The following is a 19,881-nucleotide window of genomic DNA, read 5'->3' as shown; positions in this document are numbered from 1 at the left end:
AGGACACACAGAAAGAATCTCACCTTAACCGTGATCCGCTGGCCCCACAAGGCGGCCCCTTCCGCCGACACCGGGGCCCCCATCTGGCCCCGAGGAATGTACGGTGTAGAACTGCCCGACCACCCCTTTTCCGGGCCACTCAACTCATAAAGTGCAGGTGGGTTAACCATTAGCCTGGCTGCAAATATTTGACAAGTGCTCTGGGGATTCAAAGTACAGTGCCCAGGAAGCTCCAGAGAGACTTGAGCAGAAGGAAGGAATCTTTGTTTCCTGGTCTTCTGACCTGACTAGGGAGAGGAGCCCCTCGAATCAGGCTCCTCTCTTGCCACCTGTTGATGTTCCTCGAACACCAAGAAATGGGAGTATCCCAGTCTGGATCCCACACCCATTATCGTCGTTCCTTGAGAAACACATGGAAGGAATAATAGATGTTAATTTTTCTTTGAAGGCGGTGTGGGGCGTTGGTATGCTAAATTTGTATTTGTTGCAACAAATACAAATTCTTCTAGACATGCACGGAGGCACTTTACAAGTCTTTATCCAGGTCTGGCACACATTCAGCCCTGCCGGTGGGTCAGAAAAGGGTAGCCAAGTCAGGAGTTGTTTATAGATCGGACAAAAGAATAAACCATCCAGGTATCAAGCAGTCCAAAGAATATCCCCCTTCCAGCAAAGCAAGGATCCCTGTCCCTATTAGAAGAAGTGTTGGTTCTTATTTGCCACTTTTCTCTACCCAAAGGAGTCTCAAAGCGGCTTGCGTTTGCCTTCCCTTTCCTCTCCCCACAACAGACACCCTGTGGGGTGGGTGAGGCTGAGAGAGCGCTGATATCACTGCTCGGTCAGAATAGTTTTATCAGCGCCGTGGCAAGCCCAAGGTCACCCAGCTGGCTGCATGTGGGGGAGTGCAGAATCGAACCTGGCATGCCAGATTAGAAGTCCGCACTCCTAACCACTGCACCAAGCTGGTTCTATTAGCTTGTAACCAGCCTGATTGCAAAACATGCTGTAAGTGAAGGGACCGAAGGAGCCACCAGACAAGGCAGTTGTGGGTTTGTTTTGCTTTTTTCCAGGATGGGAAAGGTGGGCAGAGGGAACCCTTACTGAGGCAATTTCAGGTCTCTTAAGCGAGTACATGGCACCAAGAAAAGGGATAGGTGGGGTAGGCTGTATTCCATAATTCTGGCAAAAGATATGCAATTAGATACGGGATACAATGGCATCCTGCATCAGTCCTTCTTTCCCCAAACAAAGTGACACATGTAAAAACAGAGGGCCATTCCGCACTCCTTCAAAATTGCACAATGGTTGCCAATTGAAATCGCTACTGATTTGCTGTTATGCACAACGTCGTTGACAATCTGCAACACTCCTGAAACCGATCCGCAAAAAGAGCCACGAACATGATTGTGGACTTTCCCTGCTGAGGGTCTTTGGTTTCTAAAAGGAGAAATGCCAGTGCTCAAACATACCCTATGAACTGGAGGAGTGGGGGGGGGGGAGGATTTTCCTAATCCCAGGTACAGAAGGAAGGAAAGCAGACTTCCAATGTGTGTGTGTGTGTGTGGGGGGGGGCTTCTAGATAGCTGGAAAAGGAGGGTCTCGGATAGGTACAACCCATAATCCTCACTTCCCAGGTCAAGCTGCACCTGTCTCTTCCCCCTTTTGTCTCTCGGGCTGTTAAACACAGCCAGAGGTCCTGGGTTGTTCATCTTGCCCCCGAACGCAAACCCAGCCTGGCCCCACACATCTGGGCTGGGAGGTGGGGTGGGTAGCACAAGACCCAGCTCTTTCTGTCTGAAGCAATTAACTAGTCTCCTCTATTACACTTCAGTCACTCACCCTTTTCCAGCATCGGGTTCAAGAGTGGGGTTTAGGAAGTAGACGCTTCATCCCCTCTGCAAGCTCCTCCTCCTCCAACTATTCTTCCCTTATCTCCCCTAGCCAGCTGGGTGGGGCTGAATTCAGCCCCGGATGGCCTGCTTTCTTCTCTGGCAAGGTTCCTAGGTGCTTATCAGTTGCTGGATACATAGAACTTGAACAGCCAAAGTTTCCCCCAGCAGGGAGATTAAATAATGGACCTCATTCCATGGAGTTTTTACTTGCTCCGGCACTGATAAACAGCTACCATTGTCGCTGATAAACTTTAGGCCAGTCTGTTCTTGCTCCTCCAGGGACAGGTGAGTTTGAAGGGGGAGGAGGGTCAGAAAGTGACCTGGGGATCCAGCAAGGGGGATGGGGTTGGGGCAAGTGCAGAATCCAAGGCCCACAAGAGGGAGGAAGATCCTAGCACCAGGACTAACAGAGGGGCTCTTGTGGTGGCCAGTTTCATTTCTGATCCCACAGTTGCTGTCTGCACCGGGTAAAGGTATCCCCTGTCATGTCTGACCCTTGGGGTGATGCCCTCCAGCGTTTTCATGGCAGACTCAATACGGGGTGGTTTGCCAGTGCCTTCCCCAGTCATTACCGTTTACCCCCCAGCAAGCAAGCTGGGTACTCATTTTACCTACCTTGGAAGGATGGAAGGCTGAGTCAACCTTGAGCCGGCTGCTGGGATTGAACTCCCAGCCTCATGGGCAGAGCTTCACACTGTATGTCTGCTGCCTTACCACTCTGCGCCACAAGAGGCTCTTGACAGTGACTTGCCCAAGGCCAAATAATGAATTAATGACAGAGGTGAGAAAGGTGTGGTCTGTTGGGTGCCCCACCACAATTTACCATCCTCCAGTGGACCCCATGGCTGACAAGACTACTCCCATAGAATCATAGAGTTGGAAGGTACCTACCGGTCATCTAGTCCAACCCCTTGAATTATGCAGGACACTCACAACCCTATTGCTCATCCACTGCAGCCTGCCACCCCCTTGAACCTTCACAGAATCCTCCTAATGCCCTCCATGTACTTTGGGCAGAGAGCCACAGAGATATCCGTGTTTAATTTGGAGGACGGTTCAACTCCAGGAATTAATTTACAATTGGGAATTCGGTCAAGGGATAATGAAGGAAACAGTAACTTTGAACATGGGCAGGGGACTTCCTTCTCACTGCTGAGAAGGCAAAGATCCCCAAATCTCTAGTACTACAATGTGGTACCTGCAGGAAGCCATGAGCCCCCAAATTAGGGTTGCCAGCCTCCAGGTGGGTCCTGGAGATCTGGAATTACAACGGAGGTTATCCTGGAATGACCGAGGTTTATCGCCCTGGAGGAAATGGCTACTTTGGAGGTGGAATCTATGGCATTTTTGCTCCAAAACCCATTTTCCCCAAGCTCTGCCTCCAGAATCTCCAGGAATTTCCCAACCCTACTACAAATCTTTGCAATGTGGACATTAGCAGCCCCTCCTAAGGCCTTGCCAACACATTTGTGTTGCCAGTAGATTTTGAGATATCATGCGAGCATAACACAGAGATGTGCAGGCACAGGGATTAGCCCTCATGCTCAACGCTTTCCTGTCGGGGCTTTGTGTGGGGCTGTAATTGTTTTCTCTAGTAGAGGGACTAAAAACAACCCCTAACCAAACCCAACCTCAAACAAAGACGAGCGTTACTTTGCACACTGGCTGGAAAGATAACTAAAGTAAAGGTGTGCTAATCTCCCTCAGCGAACATTAAGGAGGGAGCCATAAAAGCAGGATGTACTTGTGGGGGACGAAAGGCAGACATTCAGTCAGCACACAAAAACTCCGCCCCTCCTTTTCTAGACATGCAATTCATGCAATTCCGGATCAGGCTAAAGGTTCTGGTAATTATCTGCAAGGCCATACGCAGTCAGGGCCCAGTATACCTGAGGGACCACCTCCCTGCCTATGCCCCAAAAGAGCCCTATGCCACCACCAACAGGCTAATGATCCCTGGCCCTAAAGAAGCCCACCTGGCCTCAACCAGGGCCAGAGCCTTCTCTGTTGAGGCCCCCACCTGGTGGAATGAGCTCCCAGAGGAGATCAGGGCCCTGACAGAGCTAAAACAGTTCCGCAGGGCCTGCAAAAGGGAGCTCTTCCGCCAGGCATTTGGTTGAGACCAGGCACAAACAACAACATCAACAGGGGCCCTGCCCCCCCTCCCACTCCCCCAGAAATCCATCAAGGCATTCTGCTGCTGGACCTGTTGTATTATTACTGTTTAATGTTGTTCTGTTACTCTGTTATCAGTTAGTATTATTAATCTTACAGTTATTTAGATGTATGGTTCTTTGTATAGTTCTCAGTTCTATGTAAACTGCCCTGAGCCTTTGGGGAGGGCGATATATAAATGTGAATGAATAAAAATAAATAAATAAAATCCTGTTATCATTCGGCAAAGGAGGCCGTGCTAGGAACACTGCAGGGCATCTTGCCCAGATCTGTGGATCTTCAACCCCACCTTTCTCAAAATGTGGGCATCAGGTCAGAATTAGGCAGTAGAATGGACCACGCTACTTCAAAATGCTAGGGGCGGAAGAATCTTATGGGGGGGCACTCTGCTGCATGAAGTACTACCTACCTTAGGGGCCCCCAATCTTTTTGATCCTGTGGGCCCCTTTGGAATTCTGTCATAGCACAAAATAGTTGCCACAAAATGGTTGCTGCTCATACCATAATGTACTTTGTGTTATCGTGGCAACTGCTGCCAAAGAAATGTTTTTAATAATCTGCACAGCCAATCAAAACTCCAAAGTCCAGTAGTCCCACCTGGCTCTGCCCAATTCCTGAAAACAATTGGGTGCCAGGAATGGCGCCACATTGGGGACCCCTGCCTAGCCCAACAGTCTGTCCTAGAACCTTTCTTCCTGATATATTGGATTGTTACTTCTAGATTTGAGTCATTCAGAAAATATAGTGTTAGACTCGTGGATTCGAAGGAAGCCAGGACACTGGGAGTTCAATCGGTTTTTTATTGTGATGATGGTACAAGAGTCAAAACTGAACCCCAAATCCCCCTGAAAACCCCAACTTATATATATGCACAGACAAAAGGATAAAATCAGTGCAAACCACAACTTGCAAAACAGTGGCTGGCTGTTTTTAGACGGGGTGAGCTGTTTCACTTCTAACTTTAAAACAGACTAGACACTCTCAGGAGGCAGTTGAGCCTCAAAGACTGTGCTAGCAGCATCTGATACCAAAAGTTAGGAGGAAGTGATGCCCTATAAATGGTACCTTGTAGGTAGCTCCCCCCCCCCCGAAAATCTGGCAGCTTTTTATAGTGTTCAACTCGCTTTTTTGCATACAGCAAGATAGTTAACTGTCTTGAAACCAAACACTAACTTCAATGATCCTGCGTTGACCAGGGGGTTGGACTAGATGGCCTGTGTGGCCCCGTCCAACTCTATGATCCTATGATTCCATCATTCATCACAGTTCCGCAGATCCTGCAAGACAGAGCTCTTCCGCCAGGCCTGTGGCTGAGGCCAGTCTTGGACATGTGAACATACAAACTATGGGCCTCCCTTGGCACTAAGTCAGACGGCTCTCCCTATCTGCTTCGAAAAGCAATACCGATGCCATCGATTATTTTGTTGTTTTTAACTGTTTTTAATATTTAATTGCTATTTAATTCTTTTTATTGATTGTTGTGAGCTGCCTAGGACAATAGGGGCGGGTTATAAATGTGACAAATAAATAAATGATAAATCTTCATCACGATAATCTCTTTGGAGTACTGCAAAAATAATTACATCTTATTTGTGTGTGTAACAAGTATTTGCTTAAAAGTTACTTGTGTTTAACATTAGCCTTTTTCTTCATTTGACAAAAATTGCAGTCTAAAGGTGCCATTCTAAACTTGCTGGAAAGGTTTAGGATGGTGGATACATCCCTAGATTAGCCTCCACTGTATCATTTGCTATCATCAATGTAAGGAATACTGGCAGGTTACAGTGGATGAGCAATAGGATTGAACCTATCCTGCATTGTTGTGGGAGAGGAATGGGAAGGTGACTGTAAGCCGCTTTGAGCCTCCTTCGGGTAGGGAAAAGCGGCACATAAGAACCAACTCTTCTTCATTTTCATTGTGCAGGGGGTTGGACTAGATGATCCAGGAGGACCCTTCCAACTCTGTTATTCTATGATTCTACTTTATCAAGGTACTGCAAAAGAAATCATGGCACCTTTCACTAAGTTTATTCCAGCACAAGCTTTTGTGAGTCAGAGGTCACTCCATTTTTACTGAAAAAATTAGGAACCAAGATCAGAGAAGGAGGGGAGGAAATATAATAAACTGGGACCTGTTGTAATTCATGCTGGTGTGAATCCCTGTGTAAGGGACTGGAATGCATCTGATTGTTACATATTTAATGAATAATAAGACAGGTCAGAGGTATCAGTCTCTCATGGGTATGGTTAAACAAAGAGAATTGGTTTTTATAACCCCTTTTCACTTTCCGAAGGAGTCTCAAAGCAGCTTACAATCACCTTCCCTTCCTCTCCTCACAACAGATACCCTGTGAGGTAGGTAACGCTGAGAGAACCCTGATATTACTGAAGAAGAAGTGTTGGTTCTTCTATGCCACTTTTCTCTATCCGAAGGAGTCTCAAAGTGGCTTCCCTTCCTCTCCCACAACAGACACCCTGTGAGGAAGGTGGGGCTGAGGGAACTCAGACAGAATTGCTCTGTGAGAACAGCTTAACAGGACTGTGACTAGCTCAAGGTCATACAGCTGACTGAATGTGAAGCAAGACATCAAACCCAGCTCTCCAGATTAGAGTTTACCTCTCTTAACCACTAAATAAAGCCTTCTGGTGAGACTTCCTGTTTTAGGATTAGAGCCAGCACCTTCCAACACTTTTGCCTAGAAAGGCTTCTATTTAATGTTTCTGGCTGTTTGTCACCTTTACATTGAGTGAAAAGGTGGGGGAAATGTTTACAATCAATAAATAGCTTTACAGTGTTATCCAGAAAACATGAATGGTCCCTGAGGAGGAGGAAGGTGAGATGAAAATGTTTTAAATACTTACAGAATCTCTGGAGAGCTTCCTTCCCATGGGACCAGATGATAAAACACATAAATAAATCTTAACTACAGAGGAAGAGTTAATGGAGAGGAGGCGAGGATGCATCATTATAAGAACACTATTAAAATATTTGTAATCTAGGGCAGTGGTCCCCAATCTTTTTATCACCGGGGACCGGTCAACGCTTGACAATTTTACTGAGGCCCAGGGCGGTAGTCTTTTGCCTAGGGACATCACCACTGCCCCATAAGCCCCTGCTCCACTTGCTTTCCCGCTGGCGCCCCTGACTTCCCGCCCGCCCACTGGGAGGCGCTGCTAGCAGCAGCTGCACAGTGCCACGCCGAGGAGGAGCCCCAGCCATGGCAGCCGCTAGAGAGCACCAAGGGTGAGCCGACAGCAGAGTGGCAGGGCAGCCCCCGAGGCAGCAGCCGGGGAGAAGGACGAGGAGGAGCCGCTGCCCGGTCCCGACTGATCTACGGACTGGGACCGGTCACTGGACTGGGGGTTGGGGACCACTGATCTAGGGTACCATGTGGGCACCCATAGCTGTGCTATTCATTTGAAGATATAAGCACTTGTCAGATCTGAAGAAGCTGTGGCTATGTTTGATGTAGTGGTTAGGAGTGCGGACTTCTAATCTGGCATGCCGGGTTAGATTCTGCATTCCGCCCCATGCAGCCAGCTGGGTGACCTTGGGCTCGCCACAGCACTGATAAAACTGTTCTGACCGAGCAGTGATATCAGCGCTCTCTCAGCCTCACCCACCCCACAGGGTGTCTGTTGTGGGGAGAGGAAGGGAAGGTGACTGTAAGCCGCTTTGAGCCTCCTTCGGGTACAGAAAAGTGGCATATAAGAATCAACTCCTCTTCTTCTTCTTCTTCTTCTTCTTCTTCTTCTTAGGATGACTAGGCTGACTTTGGCAGCCATATTGGGATAATGCAGGCTTTCTCAGCCAGGGTTTTATGAAACCCTGGGGTTGCTTGACAGCCCTTGAAGGGTTTCCTGAAGGGGTGGAAGTTAATTCATTTTTTGTATATTTATAAAAAATTGTTAAACATTTATCAGGTGATATAACTATATATGGCCATGTCAACCCAGGCAGGGAAAGGTCCTCAGGGGTGTGTGAACCCAACCATATTCTGCACAATCTCGCCACTTTTGGGGTTTCTCAACAGTAAAAAAGTGGAGGAAGGCTAGGATAATATTTCTTCTTCTTCATCATCATCATCATCGTTATTGTTATTGTTATTATTCAATTTATTTCCCGCCATTCCCTACAGGCTCATGGCGGGTAACAGTAGTCTTAAAATCCCCCGTTAAAACCCCCGCTAAAAGACTATAAAAATACCCAACACGGCGGAAAATACCACTCTCCCCTACCCGAACAAGGGCATTGGGAGATGATGACTACTTCAAACTCCCAGGGGGGGGGGGCAATGTTCTTCCTCGCCAATCCCAGCCTCATCCATAGACCTGGCAGAAGAGCTCCGTTTTACAGGCCCTGCGGAACGCTGACAGCCGGGGACATTGATGTATAGAGACACAGCATCCATTGTGGCTAAAATGGTGTTTTCCATGAGACTGTCAAACAAATCTCCTGACAGGACAAATCACTTTAATCTTATAATAATAGAATGATTATTTTATCTGACCTCATGCAGCAGCCATCTGCTCCTCTTTCCGCTTTTCCCTGTTTCAATTTGGTGAGCTACTAATGTCCCATGTTGCATATTTTGCTCATTGGTCACTCACTGTTGATTAAAATAGTTCCATCCCAAAGGAGAAACAATGTGGTGTGGTGGTTAAAGTGTTAAACTAGGATCTGGGAGGCCCAGGTTCAAATCTCCAGTTGTCATGGAAACTCACTGAGTAGGGTTGCCAGCTCCAGGGTGAGAAATTCCTGGAGATTTGAGGTGGTAGAGCCTAGGGAGGGCAGGGATATGAGGAGAGGAGGACCCTCAGGTGTCACAGAGTCCACCTTCCAAAGTGGGGGGTTTATCTCTGTAACCTGGAATCCAGTTGTAATCCTGGAGGTTAGCGTACCATCACTGAGTGATCATGGAACAATCATTCCCTCTCTCAGCTTAAGTTTACAAGGTTGTTATTGTGGGGTAAAATGGAAGAGGAAAGAATGATGTTATAAGCAGCCTACTCGGGAGAAAAGATGAGTGGAATTATCTAAGGCAGCCTTTCTCAACTTTTTTACCACTGAGAAACCCCAGAAACATTCTTCAGGCCTTGAGAAACCCCAGAAGTGGGGCAATCATGCAGAACATGGCAGGGAAGCAGAGTTGTGGACATGCCCTTCCCACTCCCTCCAGACCCATCACTGGCTGTTTTTTTTTGGGGGGGTGCGGGGGTGAATCAACATGACCATATAAGCTCATATCACCCGATAAATGTTAAATGTTTAACAAATTTTAGATATACATGCACACATATATAATTAATAATCACACACACACACATATATATATAGTGTGTATGTATGTGTGTATAAACTCCGACACATTTGGGAAACCCTTCCAGCACCATCAAGAAACCTCACGGTTTCACTAAACCCAGGTTGAGAAACCCTGGATCTAAGGATGTTATACACCAGGTTCCTTCCACACCACGGAATCGGGAAATCCCAAGGTACTTGAACTTCTGAAATAATTTCAGCTTTTGAAACGACAATTTTAAGGACAAATCATATTTATTTGATAAGGAATCAAGTGTTGTATAATGGCAGTGCACTAAAACACCCCCCTCCTGTCCTTCTAATCTAATCGAATACTAAATAAGAGGTTTTCCGAGGATGTGCAGAATGAATGCCTCCTCCACTCACAACTAGGTAGGGACCACCAGCTCACCCTACTGTGGAATTAGGGATTAAGATCTAGATGTGCTGACTTCCAGACAGGCTTGGGCACTCAATAAGGCTCAGGGAAACGATGGGCTACTGAACTCACAATAGCAAGTTGCTGCGAGGTCAGGGGGATTCCAGAATGTCTGCAGCAGGCCTGGGGCAGAGCAGCCTCCCAGAGACGGTCATGGCTGCCCGGTGTGGCCTCGTGGCCTTGTTCCTAGCCTGTGCTCTGTCCAGTAGACTCCTCTTGCGAGCAGAGAGCGATTATTGGGGGGCCCCCTGTGAGGAGCAGCAGCGATACCAGCAGAACCACGCTGAGCCAGAAGTTGTCTGGGGGTCGACAATGGCCATCCTTGGCATTTTCGGTGCATTGATGGTCCTGGTTCAATACGTCATCAATTTCATAAACAAGGATCAGTGTCCCCAGGAGAGGAAAGAATGTGAAATGCAGCGAGAGGTGAGATGGATGAGGAAGGGTTGTTTGAAGAGAAAGCTCTACTTATAAAAGTGGGGAAGGCAAAAACTAGGCTAAGCCAGATGTGAGACTTCAGAGGGCTCCTGTCCTGGACCCTTGAGCCATGCTTCGTCCTTTACCTTCTCCTTGAAGTTGGGTGCAGTGCGGACTGAGACATAGTTGGGCTGGGGAACTCTACGTGTCTTGTTAGAACATCACCAAGGGCAAGCAACACTCTAGTGCAGGGGTAGTCAACCTGTGGTCCTCCAGATGTCCATGGACTACAATTCCCATGAGCCCCTGCCAGCAGGGGCTCATGGGAATTGTAGTCCATGGACATCTGGAGGACCACAGGTTGACTACCCCTGCTTATTTGGGAAGCTCAGAAACAAAGCATGATGATATACATCTGCTGCTATTTATCCCCACCATGTGTACTTGTGTATACTGTACTGGAATGTGGAAGTTCTATTTACCTCTCCTAGCTAGCCATGGATAGATCTCTTTCCTATGATTCTTGCATTTGTCTAGCACTGTAAAGAGGCACGGTTTTTGTGTTTTTAATGGTCATAGAATGGTCATAAACATATAATTCACCAATACATTGTGAAAGATCCTTGCACAATCCTTTTTGTAGATCCAGCCCATAACAGTCTTATAGATCAGCGGTCCCCAACCTTTTTATCACTGGGGACAGGTCAATGCTTGACAATTTTACTGAGACCCAAGGGGGGGGGTAGTCTTTTGCTGAGGGATGTCGCTGCTGCTTTCCCGCTGGCGCCCCTGACTTCCTGCTGCCCGCTGGGGGGCACTGCCAGCAGCAGCTGCACAGTGCCACACTGAGGAGGAGCCCCACCATGGTGGCCGCTGGAGAGCACCAAAAGTGAGCTAGTGGCAGAGTGGCAGGGCAGCCCCCGAGGCAGCAACTGGGGAGGAGGACGAGGAGGAGCCGTGGCCTGGTACCGACTGATCCACGGACCAGCCCCGGTCCCCGGATCGGGGGTTGGGGACCACTGCTATAAATCACTGCTCCCTGGTTGATTGGCCATCAAAAGAACAGATTAGTGAGGCAAGACTTCTTTTTGCCGAAGCCAGACTGATTTGCAAGGCTTCAAGGCTTGTTCTTCTTTGTGTTTTCGATGGCGCTAGATCAGTTCATGATAGGTTAATGCTATCAGTTCTCCTCAGGCAGAAGTTAGACCGGTGGATCTGAATTATTATTCTTTCTCATGAGCAGGATTGCCCAGAGTCATGCAGGAAAACCAGCAAGGGCAGGTCTGCCTCTTGCAGCTCCCAAACACTTGTCTCCAGCCCGGCCAGAAGTGAGCCCTGTCACTCAGTGTGCAACCAGACCCAGCAAGCGTATGCTCAACAACTGGCCTGCATGGAGGAGCAACTGGAAGCGCTGTTGTATGAGGTGCGAGGCCAGAGGAGCACCCTGAAGGACACGCTGACGGAAAAGGAGAGCTTACTGAACACCACAGAAAAGGGTTCTGATAAGCTGCGCATCACCGTTTATGAAATCGCTGACTGTGAGGGCTCCAATAATGTGCAACCCAGAGGGCGTAGGAGGCAATTCTAATAAAAAAAAACAAGTGGGTTGAGATGAACTGGTCTGAGAATCAGGCATATTTATGTGCATCAGGCAGAAAGACAGCAAACGTGCTTGCCCTGAAGAAGTGGAAAGTGTGGAAATGAGACCAGACCTCGAGGAATATGCCTCCCAGCAAGGCCTAAGCAGAGTCAGGGTTCAGATATTGCTGAAGACAATGCCTCTGGGCATGTGTCAAGTGTATCAGATTTTGTTGCCAGTAGGTGACAGGGCTTTTCTGCATTTTTAAAGCTACTTCTGGCCCCATATTAACCATAAGGACATAAGAGAAGCTATGGAATCAGGCCAGTGGCCCATTCAGTCCAACACTCTGATCTTTTCCACACCAGGAATTCGACCCAGCCCAGCACTTGTCTGGTTGCAGGTCTAATTTCTGCTTCTGGAAGATATCGGCACCGGCCGGGGGGGGGGGGGGGTCCAGACCTGAGTCACACCAGGCCCTGGACCACCCCAGGCCTGTGCCAACGTCATCTGGAAGCAGAAATTAGCCCCGTAACTGGAGGACGGCTGGGTCGGGCCAAATTCCTGGTGTGGAAAAGGTCTCTGTGTCACACAGTGTTCAAAACCCAGCTGCCATCAGGAGGTCTGCCAGGGGGGCCAGAATTCCAGAAGCGCTCCCACTGTGGCCCCCCAGCACCAAGAATACAGAGCATCACTGCCCCACACAGAGTGCCCCCTCTATTGTTGTTGTGCTCCAGGTGTTTATCCCTTTTGAAGCTGTCTGTGTGTGTAGCTGTTGTCACTTCTTGCTTTAGTTTTCCACACACATTTTCGTGCCTTTATGTTTGTCTTCAATTTTTAACATTTCTGTCCTAGTTTCCCCTCAGCTGTCTTAGGACCACTTTTACACTGATCTTTTTATGTAAACACTCCTACCCACCTTCAGCCCACTTTTTTTGATGACTTGACCGCTTTCAAGCCACACCTCCTCTTCCCCCTCAGCTCTGAAGAAGAGTGATTTCATTTTCAGTTTTAGAAAACCAACTTACCGTTGTAACAAGAAATTAAGCAAGTTCTCTGAATCACCAGTTTTCAGTTTAAGATAAGTAACCATCCCTTCCCCTTATATGCCCTTTTCCGTATATCTCTGTGAAGGAAGGGATTTGAGACGGGAAAAAAAAGTAAATGAAAATTCAGAGAAACTACTAAACCTATGAACACAACAGTATGTTGATATAACAATATTTTAGTGGCTTTTAAAAAAACCCTGCAGCCCCGATATCAGTATGAGTATGTATAAAACAAATGAAAAGTTAAGTGCTGGGATGTGACTGACAACAACATCCCCTTTTTAAAAACCCTGATTACTTAAGGCACATATGGAAAAAATTAAGAAGGGTTGATTTTTATACCCCACCTTTCACTGCCTGAAGGGGGTCTCAAAGTGGCTTACACTTGCCTTCTCTTCCTCTCCCCACAACAGACGCCCTGCGAGGTAGGTGGAGCTGACAAAGCTCTGACAGAACTGCTCTGTGAGAACAGCACTACCAGGACTGTGACTATCCCAAAGTCATCCAGCTGGCTGAACATGGAGGAGCAGGGAATCAAACCCAGCTCACCAGATTAGAAACCGCCACTTTTAACCACTACATCAAGGTGGCTCTGATTGACACAAAACTGTGGGCTTTTCTTTGCTGTATGGCAAAGCACGAGAAATAATTGTGACTCACAAGCACTCCATGCCTCTCAAGCTGTTTTGAAAGTTTCTGGGTGCTTTTTGCGCGTCTTGAACTCTTCACTCGCTGCCAGAAACACGAGAAGAGAGAACAAGGCATTTTAGTCTTGTTTTGCTTTGGCCTGCCTACCACTGTCACCAACCAATCCCCTCCCGGCATGGCTGATAGACATATGAACTTCCAGCAACTGCCAATGTTTTTTTTTTAAATAGACCTATTTGTTTAAATGCCTATCTGAATATTCATCGAGGCACAGACAATCACAGCCAAGGTGCTTGTCACTTATTCGTTGCTCCAGGCAGTTCTCCATTTTTAAAAAGAACTTCCTGTCGGGAAGAGGGAGAGGGAGGAGGGTGCAAGGGCAGGACATTTGAGGTGGAGGTAGCGCTTCTTCACCTCCATACATTCCTTTTGCTTGTGGCCTGCTGGTTGTCTGTCGAGGGATAGCGCTTTTTAGCTTGGTGAATCCACTTTTTGGGATTCATCAACTCACGCTTTAAAATGGAGGATGTAGCAAGCAGTTTGCTGGCCAGATGTGGGAGGCTGGCGTCATGCGAATTCATGGCCGGAATATAGCGTCTTCAGAAGGTAAGCATGACGCTAAATTTATGGTGTGCAGAATAGCCCTGTGAAAAAAGCAAAGGGAAGGCAGATGTGTGGTGTTGCGTATGCAGGCACATGAGCGATCTTACAGATCTTACAGAAGACTGAGCACATGGTCCATGGTAGGATCGGGTAGATCTGGACTCGTGTTGCATCCACTGCAACAGCCAATCATCAGTTTAAATAAATCTGAGGGTCTGAGCCAATGGCTTGCTGCCGTAGCCAGTCCCATTGTTCTCCGTTTGTATATATGTTTTCTGGGGGGCTTAGGAGAGTGAATTCTTGGTACTTTCTGTATCATGTACTCTTATGATTAAAGAGTTGCAATGATTCCAGGGAGTGACAGGGGGTGGGAAGGAAAGGGGCCTCGGGTGGGACGGGGCACATAGCTATGCTTCCCAACCATATTCTGCACGATTGCACTACTTCTGGGGTTTCTCGAAGCCTGAAAATATTTCAGGAGTTTCTCATTGGTAAAAAGGCGGAGAAAGGCTGCTCTTATGACACTACAGCAGCTTCAGGCAACACATGTGGACAGAACAGGGGTTTGAATCCAGGCCTTGGGATCCAGTGTATAGTGCTGTTGTGGGAGAAAAAAACATACTTCAGGCTGCCACAGAAGTCTGAGAAACTAAAGTCTGAGGTAAACTAAAGCTGATCCATGCAGCTATCAAATCAGTCAGAATCAGGGTTAGTTCCTTTATTATTTATTTCATTAAGAACTTTTGTCCTCCAAGGAGCACACCGTGACATACACAGCTCGTTCCCACCACTTTGTACTCACCACAACCCTACAAAATAAACTGGTGTGAGAGAAAGAGTGACTGACCCAAAGTCCCCAAGGGACCTTTTGGGTTTATTTATGTACTTCATTTATTTATGTACTTCATTTATAGCCTGCTTTTCTTGGCTTTTTTCACAAAGGTCAATGTGTCAAGAATGGAGCAGTCCATAAACAGAAGGCCTTAGCCTAGCCTAATACCATCACCCTGAGGCCTAGAGGCTCTTTCAACTTTTGCAGAAATGAGACCAAAGCTTTGAATGGGAGGCAGCAGTGGGGATGGGGGACTCCTCAAAAGCAACTGGTCTCTGCCTTTTTTATGTCATTCTAGAACTTCCCACAGAGCGGCCTTCATTTTGGCTCCGCATCCCCAGTTCTCTTCAGCTTCCCACAATCACGGCCAGTCCAAACAGTACTTTACTTTGGAAAAGAAGAGTTGGTTTTTATACTCTGCTTTTCTCTACCATAAAGAGTATCAAAGCAGTTTACATTCGCCTTCCCTTTCCTCTCCCCACAGCAGACACCCTGTGAGGAAGGTGAGGCTGAGAGAGCCCTGATATTATTGAAGAAGAAGAGTTGGTTCTTATATGCTGCTTTTCTCTACCAGGAGTCTCAAAGCAGCTTACAATCTCCTTCCCTTTCTTCTCCCTACAACAGACACCCTGTGAGGTGGGTGAGGCTGAGAGAGCCCTGATATTACTGCTCGGTCAGGACAGCTCTATCAGGGCTGTGACGAGCCCAAGGTCACCCAGCTGCTGCAGGTGGAGGAGCAGGAAATCAAATCACCAGATTAGAATACACTGCTCTTAACCATGCAGAGTGGTGGTGGTGGGGTCTCCTCATGCTGACCCTATTCCTGTCATGGGTCCTCTTTGTGCTGTCTCCCATGATGGCACAATGGTGGGGAAATGGGAAGTTGAGCGGGACTGAGGGGAGGCTTCAGAGGGGCCCCTGCCTTGAAAGAAACACCTGGCAGAGCCAGCTCCTCCCCACCTCGCCCTCTGGTTCATCTGGGCCAGCAGACCATGGCTGCCCACAAGCAAGCTCTGTCCTTTGCCCTGGCCTGGTTCCTCCTGGCCGGCCTCTTCCTGACAGGGGAGGCCACAAATTCACGCTGCAAACAGAAACAGGTCCGCGAACGCAAGCCCACCTTGGAAACCTTACGCTGGCAGGAGGCCTGCTTGCCCCTGGCCGTCATCCTGGGCGGGTGCTGCGGGCTGGTCTGGTGGGTCCTCCTCATTATCTACGACATCAGCCAAAAGGGAGGGCAGAAAGGCTTGCCGCAGATCTCGGGCGAGGTGGAAATGGAAGAACAGAAGACTACCAAGACGGTGAGTGGGAGGGAGAGGCCAGCATGGGGAGGAGAGCTGAAGAATAACACCATGTTTTTGCTTCGTTTCGGTTTTATTGTATGGCTTTTTATGTCCCTTATACTGTTTTAATGGGGTTTTATCGGAGGTTTTAGTTGGGACAATTTGTAACCTGCAACGAGCTGTTCTCGGGAGTGGTGGGGAATAAATTTAAATAGTAACAGTAACAGTAACAATAACAATAATAAGAAGGTCTGAGCAGAACCACCTTTGCAGAATTGCCAAGGCTGCCCTTGAAGTTGCTCCAGAAACTTCACCTGGTCCAGAATGCAGCAGTGCAGGTCCTCACTGGGACCCAACGGAGAGCACATATTCACTTTGTCTTCTCCCAGCTGCATTGAATCCTGGCTGAGCTTTAGATCAAGTTCATGGTTTTCCTACTGACCTTTCAAGCCCTAAGTGTCTGAGACCGTTGTACCTGCAGGACCCCCTCTTCAATTATGTCCCCCAAAGATGACTCAGGTAAAGTCAACAAAACCTGCTTAGGGTCCCTGACCTCAAAGAAGTTAAAGGCTTCAACCAGGCCAGGGCTTTTTCGGCCCTGGCCCCAGCCTGGTGGAACATTCTGCTGAATGAACTCAGGGCTCGGCTGGAACCAAAGCAGTTCTGCAGGGCCTGAAAAACAGATCCGTTCTGCCAAGCCTGCAGTTGAGGCCTAGAAGAATCCCAAGAAGCCTCCCTGCCTTAATCCAGCCAGAAATGTCACCTGATGAACAATATTTATTTGGTTTCCATTCTCCTTTCCCTGAGAAGGGCGTCAGGTGATCAGCAGTGCTGTTACTTTTATCTATTTTATAATTGTAGGAAGCTGTCGATTAATCATTTAAACATATTTTTATTTAAACTGTAAAATTGTAATGTTGTATATCTTGTGTGTTGTTACCTGCCTTGAGCCTTCAGGGAGGGGCGGGTTAAAAATGAAAAATAAATAAATGAAACTGCTGTAACTGCTCAGCTCAACTTGGCTAGTCATTTCAGTGTTCCCGTCCACCCTTGGGTATGAGGCTGAATGGTTGGTAAAGGAGAGCAATTTAAGTGAGGTGGAAAGCAGGACAGGTCAGGCTTTACTGAAGAAGGAGGGATGCATTCTGGCAGGTACGTCCCCCACCTTGGGGACTAATTGTTGCCACAAATGCATTTGCAGTGGCAATGGCGTGTTTACAGGGGGTGACCCATCTTTTTTTCTTCCTGAGCCCCTCACCCACCATCTCTCTCCTTCTGTACTGCCGCTGGTCTTTTAGTTGGCTTTTTTACAATAAGAGCAATATACAACTGCTACGTTTTGTTTTGTTTTAAGCTGGTAAAAATCCTATTAGTGGTGCGGGTGGAAGGGAGGGGGAGCAAGGGGAAATGGGGAGAGGATCAGTGCCAGATATGGGCAGGATGTCAGAACATCTACACTTACCTGTCCACTCTGATGGGGGATCCAGTCTGACTCCGACGTTTCCAGAACCATCAGAGCAAAACAGTTTCTGGAAACCTCACTGCGGACTGCAGGAAACCAGAGAAGGTGGTGAAAAGAGCGTGATGGAGGACAGTGGCATGTGGATGCTCTGAAAAGCCCGGCTCCTTTCAGCAGGGGTGTAGCAAATCTTCTGTATGGAGGTAGCCTGTGTCTTGAGAAGGATGGGAAAAGACCCCTTGCCATCCCCCCACTATGCCATGGGATACAGACCCCCCCCCCTATAACTGCCCAAGACAGGCACCCGTTGCATGGAATGCTTCAGTGTGATCTCTTTTCTCCCAGGGGCAGGATTACCTCGAGGAATGGTCTGAGGAAGGAATCAAATTGTACCGCAAAGCAGCCAGCAAGGAGAATGTATCCCCGTTGGTGGAGCTTGGGTCCAGGCCTCCCAGCCAGCCCAAGGAGCAAGGCCCCACCACGTTTTGGGCCTACCTGGAGCAGGAGCTGGAAAGGATCCTGCTTGCGATCCGTCGCCACCGGACCACCGGGCAGAACCCTGTGACCCCCCCAGTTGTGGAGGTGACCCCCCCACCTCCGCAGGTACCCCCATCAGCTGTGCGGTTGACCCCCTTGGATGTGCAGATGACCCTCCCGGCTTTACAGGTGATCCCCTCAGCTGTGCAGGTGACCCCTCCGGCTGTGCAGGTGACCCCTCCGGCTGTGCAGGTGACCCCCCCGGCCGTGGAGGTGACCCCCCCAGCTGTGGAGAAGCCGAGCACTGCACCAGGGGACTGGCAAAGCATCCTGGATCACATCAAGAAGTACGCTTTTACTACCGAGCGACAGAGCTCCCCAGCTGTGGACAAGCAGCAGCCCCTGCCTGGAGAAGGGCCGAGCTCCCAAGCTGTGGAAAAGCAGAGCCCCTCACCCGAGCAGAGTCAGAGCTCTCCGGCTCAGGACCAGCAGCCACCCCCCTCCGAAGAGAGGCAGAGCTCAGGACCAGCCAAGGAGAGGAAGAAATCTCCCAGGAGGCCAAGGAGCCGGTCCAAGAGAAAATCCCCCTCTCCACCCAGGAGCCGAGGGTGCAACTGTCCGCCCAGGAATCGCGGACGGAGCTCTCCGTGCAGGAACCGAGGACGCAGGTCTCCGTCCAGGAACCGAGGATGCAGCTCGAGCCGCAGGAGGCCGTGCTCAAAGCATAAATAAAACCTGCAGAGAGGGCAAGCTGGTGTGGCATGGTTTGTCCTCAAGCAGCGTGGGCATGTGGTTGCCTTTGCTTTCTCACACGCTTCCTCGGAACGCTGTTTGGGATGCAGAAACTCAGTTCCTTCCAGGGAGAACCGACTGGGCCCTTCCCCTGCACCTCTGACAGGAGGGCCTTGGTTCACTGGCAGAGTATCTGCTTGGCATGCAGCTCAAAGGGTCAGGGGAGTCGTAGTAGTAGGTGATGTGCAAGACCTCTCTCTACTTGAGACCTTGGAGAGCTGCAGCCCATCTGAGAACACAGTTCTGACCTTGAGGGACCAGTGGTCTGATTGAGGGTGAGCTTGGCCTCTTTGGGAGCCAGCGTGGTGTAGTGGTTAAGAGAGGCGGCCCCTAAGCTGGAGAACTGGGTTTGACTCCCCTTGCCTCCTCCACTTAAACAAGAGGGGTGGGTGGGAATCTGGAGCCAGAACCACGAAAACCCAACTGAAATCAGTTAGTACCATAAGAGGTTGAGTGTCTGTATAACATCAGTTAATGACAAAATTGTATGGCTTTTATTGTTGTGCACAACTTAAAAACTTTAAAAATTAAAAATACAGCCCATAGGCTATTACAAGAACATGCACTATCTGTTCCACAATATATTTCTGGTAAGGGCTTGGAGGAGGAGTGTGTCTCATGGCTTAAGTGCCACTCAGCAGTTAACACCCACTCAGGGCAAACGTCCCGCCCCTGAGTGCCTCCTCCTCCAACCGGTTTGCCTGTCTGTCCAGCGGCCAGCCAATCGCCTTCCGTCCCCCACCCCACCCCTTCCCACCCCCTCCTTCTGCTTCTGAGGCTCAGAGGCTGCAGATCCTTGCTGCATGAGAGTTGCCCCTGCCAGTGAGTTCCCTTCCCAGGGGCAGCCTTTCCAGGTCCTGGGGGGAGTGGGAGGCCATCCGCAGCGTTCTTCCATCCCACCCTGCCAATCCAGTGCCCGTTATATTCCTTAATGTGA

General features: G+C 48.8%; 2 protein-coding genes across 3 annotated transcripts; both read left to right on the top strand.

Annotated features, from left to right (window-relative positions):
• The first annotated feature begins 9,900 nt into the window (after positions 1–9,900).
• Positions 9,901–11,841, top strand: LOC143832711 (uncharacterized). Its single transcript, XM_077327519.1, has 2 exons — positions 9,901–10,234; positions 11,469–11,841. The coding sequence occupies exons 1-2, from the start codon at positions 9,917–9,919 to the stop codon at positions 11,811–11,813; spliced, it is 663 nt and encodes a 220-aa protein (XP_077183634.1). The 5' UTR covers positions 9,901–9,916; the 3' UTR covers positions 11,814–11,841.
• A 3,989-nt stretch (positions 11,842–15,830) lies between these two features.
• LOC143832705 (uncharacterized) lies at positions 15,831–18,902 on the top strand. 2 transcript variants are annotated; one of them, XM_077327506.1, is made up of 2 exons: positions 15,831–16,234; positions 18,027–18,902. In XM_077327506.1, the coding sequence occupies exons 1-2, from the start codon at positions 15,929–15,931 to the stop codon at positions 18,882–18,884; spliced, it is 1,164 nt and encodes a 387-aa protein (XP_077183621.1). In that variant the 5' UTR covers positions 15,831–15,928; the 3' UTR covers positions 18,885–18,902. The 2 variants fall into 2 exon arrangements, with proteins under 2 accessions (XP_077183621.1, XP_077183611.1); XM_077327496.1 differs by having other exon boundaries at positions 15,833–16,234; positions 18,021–18,902.
• Positions 18,903–19,881: the final 979 nt, after the last annotated feature.

This window comes from Paroedura picta, chromosome 1, assembly GCF_049243985.1.
Source record: "Paroedura picta isolate Pp20150507F chromosome 1, Ppicta_v3.0, whole genome shotgun sequence".
Lineage (NCBI taxonomy): Eukaryota > Metazoa > Chordata > Lepidosauria > Squamata > Gekkonidae > Paroedura > Paroedura picta.
The sequence above is the reverse complement of the archived record's forward strand: the minus strand, read 5'-3'. Positions and strand labels throughout refer to the sequence as shown.